The sequence below is a fragment of the Brienomyrus brachyistius genome, chromosome 11, assembly GCF_023856365.1.
Source record: "Brienomyrus brachyistius isolate T26 chromosome 11, BBRACH_0.4, whole genome shotgun sequence".
In the NCBI taxonomy this organism is placed as follows: Eukaryota; Metazoa; Chordata; class Actinopteri; order Osteoglossiformes; family Mormyridae; genus Brienomyrus; species Brienomyrus brachyistius.
The window spans coordinates 5,249,334-5,259,994 of record NC_064543.1 but is presented as its reverse complement, the minus strand read 5'-3'; the positions used below and the strand labels follow the sequence as shown (position 1 = coordinate 5,259,994).

At 47.3% G+C, this 10,661-nt stretch overlaps 1 protein-coding gene across 1 annotated transcript; it reads left to right on the top strand.

The window, feature by feature from the left end:
* The first annotated feature begins 259 nt into the window (after positions 1-259).
* Positions 260-4,204, top strand: LOC125704225 (kelch-like protein 25). Its single transcript, XM_048969606.1, has 2 exons — positions 260-511; positions 2,025-4,204. The coding sequence occupies exon 2, from the start codon at positions 2,066-2,068 to the stop codon at positions 3,833-3,835; it is 1,770 nt and encodes a 589-aa protein (XP_048825563.1). The 5' UTR covers positions 260-511; positions 2,025-2,065; the 3' UTR covers positions 3,836-4,204.
* Positions 4,205-10,661: the final 6,457 nt, after the last annotated feature.

The following is a 10,661-nucleotide window of genomic DNA, read 5'->3' as shown; positions in this document are numbered from 1 at the left end:
ACGTTTTTGTGCAGTGTAATTGGCGTGTAATTTGCGCCCCGAAAAAAATATCTGATGTCATACATCCGTAATTAATATACATTTCAAAATAATAATCGCCGATATTGACAATATTCACCAGCAGTGAGGAAGCACATTTGTATACCCAAGTTTATATACAGGCTATATGTATTATATTAATGCATCCGCAAACTAAACCATGCAGTATCCAATTTTTTTCCCTGAAGCACATTTTCTACATACTAAAAGGGGTGATAATTTCATTTTTAACCAGGGTAAATCTGATTTGTTGGATAATAAAGCGCACATGGCATGTTGGTCCTTGATCGGATTGGGTAAATACCGCCCGTCAGTCGTGCATCACAGGCTTCCCCGGAGCGTCAAGCGGCTGCGCTTTTCCCCGAAGCGCAGCGGGGGGACCGGAGGCTGTGCAGGGAAGATCATCTGGCATCACACAGGGATGATAACATTTACTGTGCCGAAAGTCTGGAACCCTCTTTAACAAATGCGCGTAAGTGCATCCCCACTGCATGTCGCTGCATGTCAGGTGGTTTTTTAAAAAATGTTTCCTTTACTAGTTTTAAGGTCTCGTTTTGGAAGGAATGGATATCGGGGGCCGTCGATTATCGGAACTTAAAAGTCGTAAAGGAAAAAGTTAAAATCGTCTTTTTATGTGATATAATATTGTGTTACGTATGTGAACAAACTTAAAATCATCTTTTCTTGTGACGTATAATAGGCTATTGTGCATGTTCTGTATGTCAACAGCTTGTAGTGCCCAGGAGCAGCTCTTAGAGGCTCAGGTGTGTTGTGCGTTTTTAAGATTTTGCCCAAATATTGAACAAATTTATAAACGAACGCTGTTAATTTTCTGTTTCCGTGTATTACCGTAATAACGTAATACCGTACATACTGGGTATTTTTCATTTAAGTTTAGCTGTATGATATCAGTAGTTTAATGCGCAGTTGCAACTCGGTTGCCGTTTCGGTTAAATATTACGAATTTCAAAGGCGCCTGAATATTAAGTGCACTATACACTAAAGCTGATTACATTGCGTATGCCTGCAGATATCTCAGCAGCATTTCCTCGTTTTTGTATCAGTGTATCAATATATGGAGCAAGAACCGAGAACATTAATAAAATTCTTTCCGTCGTGTACTTTTTGTCGGGGGTAGTGGGTGGGGGCTGCGATTCCTTTTCCATCTGTGTTGTGGTTAGCGTTTATTTCGCAAGATGTTTTTCCAGTGTGTTTTGCTTTTGAATGAACTTTATTTTCATCGTAGCTCATAGAGCCTCATGGGGAAAAAAAAAACTTTTCCCCCAGAAATAATATTTGAGATCGGGGGCATCTTCTGACTTTGGGAATCCCTCTTCCTGGAGTACACAGGCAGACTGGGAGCCAGATGGTGTCCCATTAGCATCACAAAGAGTAAATTCTGGATTACTGACGGTTACTGAAAGAACAGACCCTGGTCCAGAGGTGGGAAAGGACTCAAAGTTACCTCAGTGTCTCACTGACTCCGGCCGTAACAGCTGACTGCACAGCTTCCTTCCTCTCCTCCTGAGATCTTCCTCAAAGGCTGTGGTCTGTGATGCACTCACTCTCAGGCTTGGGAGGAAACAGCTCTGCTCGTTCCCAGTTACCATCCAAATAAGCTGGAACCTCTGTCCTGTCATGAGCTGTAGCTGTCTTGTGTTATCTAGATATTGTTGTCGTTGTCATACGGGCTAATGTGGATGCCAGCCCTACTAGTTGTCAGTCGTTTTACTACTGGCTTTAGACGCTGCATAGCACCGAGAGTAGAGAATGAGCGAATCTCCAAGCTGTAAGCACTGCTGGTTTTGAGTATAAAAAAACAGGTTCCAGTTAAACCTTGATTTAAAATTTTACAGACATTTCAATTGGAACACAACCAAACATTTAGTGGTTCGTAGTCCTTTCTGATTAAGAATGTTAATAATTCTGTTAGTTAAAAATACATAAGAATCTAATGGAACCTCCCCCCCCCCCCCCCCCCCCAGCTGAAGAACTAGAGACCGTGGGACCTCCAGAGACTGGCAAAATGTCTGTCAGCGACCATGAAAACCGGAAATCCCGCAGCAGCATGGGCTCCGTCAACATCTCACTCTTCCACAAGCCATCCCATGCTGACGACATGCTCGCGCACCTCAATGCATTCCGCAAGGAGAGCACGTTCACAGACATGACCCTACGGGCAGGGGGACGCTCTTTCTCCTGCCACCGTGCCGTGCTGGCTGCCTGCAGCTGCTACTTCGAGGCCATGTTTGGTGCGGGTCTCCGGGAGAGCCTGGACGGCGAGGTGGACTTCCGTGACAGTGTCCATCCCGAGGTGCTGGAGGTGCTCTTGGACTTTGCCTACTCGTCAAGGGTCATCATTGACGAGGAGAACGCAGAGTCATTGCTAGAGGTCGCAGACATGCTACAGTTCCACGACATCCGAGATGCTGCCGCTGAGTTCCTTGAGAAGAACCTGCATGTGACCAACTGCCTGGGCATGATGTTGCTTTCGGATGCCCACCAGTGCAGGCGGCTATACGAGCTCTCCTGGAGGATGTGCCTGCTGCACTTCGAAGCTGTGCGAGACACTGAGGACTTCTACAACCTCTCCAAAGATAAGCTACTTGACCTGATCCTCAGCGATGAGCTGGAGATCGAGGATGAGCGAGTTGTGGTGGGTGCCGTCTTGCGATGGGTGCGCCATGACCTGGACAACCGCAGGGGAGACTTCCCAGAGCTGCTGGGTGGCATCCGTCTGGCACTGCTGCCCTCGGAGTGCCTCGTGGAGGTGGTGGCATGTGAGGAGTTGGTCATGGCGGACAAGCGGAGCCGGCAGATTGTCGAGGAAGCCATGCGGTGCAAGAGGAGGATCCTACAGAATGATGGCGTGGTTATGAGCCCATACGCCCGTCCCCGCAAGGCCGGCCACACGCTACTAATCCTAGGTGGCCAGACCTTCATGTGCGACAAGATCTACCAGGTGGACCACAAGGCCAAGCAAATCATCCCCAAATCGGACTTTCCGAGTCCCCGGAAGGAGTTCAGCGCCTGTGCCATTGGCTGCAAAGTCTACGTGACGGGGGGGAGGGGGTCTGAGAATGGGGTCTCCAAGGACGTCTGGATCTACGACACAGTACGCGAAGAGTGGTCCAAAGGAGCCCCCATGTTGATTGCTCGCTTTGGCCATGGTTCGGCAGAACTGGAGAACTCACTGTATGTGGTGGGGGGGCACACGGCTACTGTGGGAGTATTTCCCGCATCGCCGTCGGTGTCGCTGAAGCAGGTGGAGCGGTACGACCCCATGTCCAACAAGTGGGCGATGACGGCTCCACTGATGGACGGCGTGAGTAACGCCGCCGTGGTCAGCGCCAAGCTCAAGCTCTTTGTCTTCGGTGGCTCGACGCTCCACAGGGATGGCGCCCCCAAGGTGCAGTGCTACCATCCCATCGAGAACCGCTGGGCGGTGGCGGCCGAGTGCCCACAGCCATGGCGATACACGGCAGCCGCCGTCCTGGGCAGCCAGATTTTCATCATGGGCGGGGACACGGAGTTTACGGCTGCATGCGCCTACCGCTTTGACTGCGACAGCAAGCAGTGGACGCGCGTCGGGGACATGACCTCCAAACGGATGAGCTGCCATGCTGTGGCGTCCGGTAACAAGCTGTACGTGGTGGGCGGCTACTTCGGGACGCAGCGCTGCAAGACGCTGGACTGCTACGATCCCACGTCGGACAGCTGGAACAGCATCAGCACAGTACCGTACTCGCTGATCCCCACCGCGTTCGTCAGCACCTGGAAGCATTTGCCGTCCTAACATGGAGAGGACGACACCCACCGGACTCTGTACAAAACCTTCTTATTTGTACACATTGGTGGCTTTTCCTGTGCATGTTGAGTGCCAGTGAGGCGGTTCCCTGGTGGGACAACATACAGATACATTAAACGAACAAAGGTGGATAGTGCCAGAAATTAAAAATTTTGTTTTAACCAACCAGCTGAGCACTTTGTGACTGTGAGACTGTGACTTTTCTTTAAATCATTTGGTTGGTTGAGACAAAATATTGGCCTGGATTTTTACTTTCTGGATCTGAACTATCCACCTCTGTAAATGACCCACATGTTATGCTGCTTAACAGACTGCATATCAGGATTACCAAAATGCCCATTAAAATGATGTACAGTGTATTGTGCTGGGTGTCCCATGTCTGTGCCTCCAGCGGATTAACATTTATGGAAAATGGATGTATGGATGGGGGGTGGCATGGTGGTGCAGTGGTTAGCACTGGGGGCGGCATGGTGGTGCAGTGGTTAGCACTGGGGGCGGCATGGTGGTGCAGTGGTTAGCACTGGGGGCGGCATGGTGGTGCAGTGGTTAGCACTGTTGCCTCACCCCTCTGGGACCCGGGTTTCATGTGTGTGGAGTTTGCATGTTCTCCCCATGTCATCATGGGGTTTCCTCCGGGTACTCCAGTCCCCCCCCCCCCCCTAACAGTCCAAAAACATGCTGAGGCTAATTGAAGTGCCCTGCGATGGGCTGGCCCCCCATCCTGGGTTGTTCCCTGCCTCATGCCCATTGCTTTCAGGATAGGCTCCGGACCCCCCACAACCCAGTAGGATAAGCGGTTTGGAAAATGGATGGATGTATATATGTATGGATGGATGGGTGGGTAACCTTAAATAACCAGTTAGGAAACAGTGCGATGAAGAGGACAAATGTTTACTTGAAATCTGTCTGCCTTTTGCCAGTTATTGCACCAGTGCGAAAGACTGGCAGTGCACCTTGCAGAGGCGGATGCTGAAGTCTCTGACAAGGATTTATATAATCCAGAGAACGATCTCCACCCGCTACGTGGGATTACCTGTTTACCTCAAAGAGAGTCACATTCCAGGTGAGAAAGTCCTCTGCGTCAGCCAGAGCCGGAAACCGATCAGACGAGGGTGGTGTCACACCCATTTTTACAGACCAGAGGGACCTCTCATCTCTGCTGACAGTGACCCTGGATCAATATTCGCCTGTCAAGTTCACAGCCACAAAGGGAGGAATCGACCCCCCTCCAGAAGCATAATTCCTCAACTCTATTGTAATGCTTTGGCATAGAAAAGGAGATTTACCCATTAAAGATACACAATGGGACGTCCTTCCGGAAGAAGGTGCTCCGCTTAGCGCTTATGAGGGACCTGACCTCTACTACGCGAGGGTGCATCTGGGGTTAAAGGCTCACAGGCAATGAGTTCTTCATTTACATAAAAGAAAGCATTGCTCTCAACAAAGGCCTTCTGTACTATTGATTTATGCGCGTTTTTTTTGAGAAATCGGGCCTAATTCGTTCTGCACAGATGGAATCTATAAAGGGAGAAAACGCAGAATCCAATTCAAACCTCCAGTGACTTTCCATTTATTAACTCTAGCTTGAAAGTATGGATTGACGTCGCTGCAAAATAAATAATTAAAATAAAACATAAGTGTGTCATCCAATATCTTATGTAGACAGAATAAGCGCTCGCAGGTGAATTGATCCGATAGCTAGGCTTCTCATTTCTGGTAGGCCTCTCCTACGGGCTAAAAATAGATCCGTTGGCTGTTGGCTTTGAGAAGCATATCACGCCATCGCTTATGATTTATGTATTTATTTATTTTACCATTTCAAAGCTTCCACCATATTCTCCGACTGCTGCTCATGGGCTTGGTGAGTTAATGAAAGAAAATCCCTCTGAAATAATGAAATCCACCCCCCCCCCCCCCCCCCCCGCATACTAAAACGAAACTGTTAATGAAATGTGTAGGTTTGTTGAGGACTTACGCATGAGTGTTATGCACAGGAAAGAAAAAAAAACTGGCTAAAACACTGGCAGTTAAATAAAACCCGAAAAATCCTCTGGAGGCTGGTGGAAAAAAAAAACCTGTAATGCCAAGAGCTTATTATCAGTTTCAAGCAATTGCATGATGTCAACAGGCTCACAACACCCCTGAAACCTCACCCACCCCTCACGGCTATTGGTGACGTGCGCCGTTATACCCTGAAAGACTTTGCAAGCAAAACGTGTCTCTGAGCTTCAGCACGCACTGAAACGCTGACAGCTGCCTGTCCGTCCGATGAAGTTACATAATCATACATTGTGCGTCAGTTTCAATGCTTCAGAATCAAAAGGTTAAAAAACGGCTGGTTTTGTGAGCACACACGAATCCACACCCTGTTTTTCAGACCATTAGTGGAGAGTGAAAAGTGAAATCCAGCCTTTAGCAGGGGGTCCCAGTGTTGCTGGGTATCGAGTGTAAGTGTTCGTGGGTTTCTTAGATTGCCCACGGTAACAGTTTTGTTGGAATATTAGTCACCTTTCAGTTACATAACCGATTTTTGGGTTTAAGCTCTGTTGCTGTTTCCTGTGCATCATTCTGCATGCAGGAGTAGGAGTTACTGCTACTGATCCCTGGTTGCACCCTGCTAACAATTTGCTTTGGCTATCTGGGTGTAGTGAAGGTGTCTGACAGTGGTCAGTACCTCTTATTTTCAGAGGAAAAGAGTATGTTTCCAGATAGAACGGACAAAAGCCTGTGTGGGAACCGCCATCCAACCCAGACAGTTCTCTGATCCACACTGAGGAACGCTGTCCAATGAGTGTTTTATTCTTTGGAGAAAAGCGGCTGTCAGTACACCTATCCCTGCGAAATCAAACATGCCACGCTCATTTCCTCATGATGTATTAGCTGAATATACGACTGTTTCATGGTGAATCGCTGGACCTGCAGCCCCTGATCTTTGGGTCGACCGTGGGACAGCCGGCACCATCATCGCAAACAAAATCTGAACAAATGTCACACTTAGAAGCTTGCGGCTGCAGACCCACTTTCCAGCAATAAATCTTTAAAGAAAATGACTTTTCCCAGAATCCTCTGCTCTCATGTGAGAGATGCTTATGCTGTCACTCACTGCATATTAAGTCCAATTCAATGTATTTTTAACTTCCCAGTAGAGCTGCCCCCAAAGCATCAATTATTCACAACATCATCAACTAACAGACGCGCATCTACTGCTGTTTTCCGCGGATAAGGTACCGTAGAGCGTCAGATTGCAGTTTTGGTCATTAAGAGTAAAATGAGTAAGTTTAAGAGAAACGCTGATAGGAGGTTATATAAGCACCTCAGAAGGAGACTTCACATCTAAGCAGAAAGCATTTAAAGGGCATCTAAGGTAAATGGGAAGCTTGTCTATCTGTATGATCTATCAGTGTGTTTTGCGATTTGTAAAAGGGTTACAGGTACAAATGAATGCATCCCTTCATGGTGCAGGTCTGAAAATGTTTTCAGAGCATTAAGCAGGCAGGGACTGGCCTTTGGGACGTTTCCAGGTGGGCCAGCCTTTATTTCCCACCTCGGCATTATATAACCTATACACCAGTATATATAGCCTACATACCAGTATATATACCTATATAACCTATACAGCAGTATATATAGCCTACATACCAGTATATATACCTATATAACCTATACAGCAGTATATATGGCCTACATACCAGTATATATACCTATATAACCTATACACCAGTATATATAGCCTACATTCCAGTATATATACCTATATAACCTATACAGCAGTATATATAGCCTACATTCCAGTATATATACCTATATAACCTATACAGCAGTATATATGGCCTACATACCAGTATATATGGCCTATATACCAGTATATATAACCAATAAAACCAGTATATATAGACTACATACCAGTATATATAACCTATACACCAGTATATATGGCCTACATACCAGTATATATAACCTATACACCAGTATATATAGACTATATACCAGTATATATAAACTATACACCAGTATATATAGGCTAAATACCATGTAGCACTCAGTGTCATCCACTTTGCAAACGTCCTGATTTACACTGATAAAATGCTGGACGTGCTCTGTGATGGTTGTTTCTCTGGCTTGATGGGCTTTGTGGAATCAGCTCATGCTCCTTTGTAGTTCCTGAGAGGGAAATGACTTGTTTATGAATTTTGCAGTGTTTTAAGTCTAGAGGCAGTTTTTGTCTTGCATTGTATCCTGCACATGTGGGCAAAATCACCCAGTGTTTGGTTAAGATGGTTTTGCCCACAGACCACTCGGTCCTGCCTTATGGGTGCTCTGTGGGTGCAGGTTCAGGGGGTATGTTCAGTGCCAGGGCTGGCAGGGGGCATCCTGCCAAGATTCACAAGGGATTTTAGTAGGACTCTGGCAGCCTGTGCTCTGTGCAGACAGGTGGACCTTGTGGTGAACATCACACACCAACTGGCTGCACTGCAGCACCATCCAGAGAGTTTCAGACTGCATTCAGACGTTTCAGACTGCATTGAGAGCTTCAGATTGTGTGCAGATGTTTCAGACTGCGTCTAGAGCTTCAGACCGCAATATTTCATTTCAAACTGCATTGAAAGCTTCAGACTTCATGCAAGTGTCTCAGGCCATGTGCAGGCATTTCAGACCATATACAGGTGTTTCAGACCTCGGCAAGAGCTTCAGACTGCATGCAGGCATTTCAAACTGCATCGAGAGCTTCAGACTGCATGCAGGCATTTCAAACTGCATCAAGAGCTTCAGACTGCATGCAGGCATTTCAGACCGTGTCAAGAGCTTCAGACCGTATGCAGACTTTTCAGACTGTGTTGAGGGCTTCAGACAGCATGCAGGCATTTTAGACCACCTTAGGAGCTTCAGACTGCATCAAGAGCTTCAGATCGCATGCAGGCATTTCAGACCACATTGAGAGCTTCAGACTGTGTACAGGCATTTCAGACCATATAGACAGCTTCAGACTGCATCCAGGCATTTCATACTGTGTCAAGAGCTTTAGTCTGCATGCAGGCATTTCAGACTGTATCAAGAGCTTCAAACTTCATGCAGGTGTTTCAGACCACATAGAGAGCTTCAGACCACATACAGGCATCTCAGACCACATCCACATAGAGAGCTTCAGACTGGAGATATTTTAGACCACGTTGAGAGCTTCAGAGTGTATGCAGGCATTTCAGACCACATTAAAAGCTTCAAGCCACATGCATTCATTTCAGACTGCAGTGAGAGCTTCAGATCGCATACAGGCGTCTTAGGCCACATGGAGAGCTTCAGACAATATGCAGACATTTCAGGCCGCATTGAGAGCTTTAGGCCACGTGCATTCGTTTCAGACTGTGTTGAGGGCTTCAGACAGCATACAGACATCTCAGACCACATAGAGAGCTTCAGACCACATGCAGGCATTTCAGACCATGTTGAGAGTTTCAGAGTGTGTGCAGGCATTTCAGACCACGTTCAGAGCTTCAGAGTGCAGGGATTTCAGACCTCATTGAGAGCTTCAGACTGTGTGCATGCATTTCAAACTGCATTGAGAGCTTCAGACTGCGAGCAGACATTTCAGACCGCGATGGGAGCTTCAGGCCGAGTGGAGGAGTACTGGTTTGCTCTGCATCGATTTAGCATTTTTCAGTAGAACCAGCACTGTATGAAAATAAGAGCTCCCTTCAGAGGTAGGAGAGGATAGTCGGGGTATATAAAATCAATGGGCACCGTGAGATGCACTGAAACACACGCTAATGTAGCAGAAAGCCACATGAAAGTGCTTATATTTACAGACATCACATTATCATAAATATCATGGTAAATAGCGCAGCAATTTATGTCTAATTGCTTTCTTTTACAATTATTCTTAAATGATCTTGTGCGTGCGATCTCTTGCATCATTTACCCTCCCTGGGGTGTTGTTTTTGGAGGGGTGTCTGTGTTCAGGGGCCGTTAAATCAAACACGCGTTTGGGTGTGGCCCTGCAGAGGAGCCACAGTAAGACACCACGCAGGCTTTCTCTCTGCACGTCTCCACGATTTTTCAAGCGAAACGTCTCAGGGGGGACGGCACTGCTGAAAGTCACATTTCGGCGCACACCTCTTCGACGCTCCCAGCCAGAACTGTTTTCCATTTTCTTTCTGCACTTCTGCTTGTGGTAATTAGCATTTCATACCTCGCCCGTCCCCATCATCCGTCACCCTCGACTGAGTCTGAGCTGCTCTCCCTGCTTCCTCTGCAATGCAAATCGTGAAGCTTCACGCTTCACTGATCCCGCTCACTGGATTCCCGTGTCGCTTCTGCGCTGATCTGCCGCCGCTAAACCACCTAATCAGATTGCGTGGCACCGCCGCCCTCACAGGCCGTGTGCCTGGCCTTCTGGGGGACAGTGAAGGAGGTACGGGGCTCACAGATTCCCCCCAACCTTCTGTCCTGGCTGGAGATCCAGCTTGTTCTGCTGTGACTAAACTGGCAGTAAATTGAACTTCGGTGGAAAATTACGCAGAACGCCTCCTCATTTCCTGGAATAATGTGAATCGAGTTTTTTTTTTCTCCTTAGAAGATTTCCTTTAGAAAACTCCCATCCTTATGCCACGGCTTTGCTTTAAACCTAGACTCTGTCACGCCAATTGACAATGACTTGGCTCGATCTGTCACAGACTCCAAGCAAGTTTTAGCTTGTTTTGTTGTCGGAGTGAGGAACGAGAATGAAAGCGATTGAAGACGCCCGTTTCCCCTACAGTAACCTACAAGGTGCAGTGCTGCTCCGTTCAGCACCATAGACGTTTTTAATGTTACGATATAC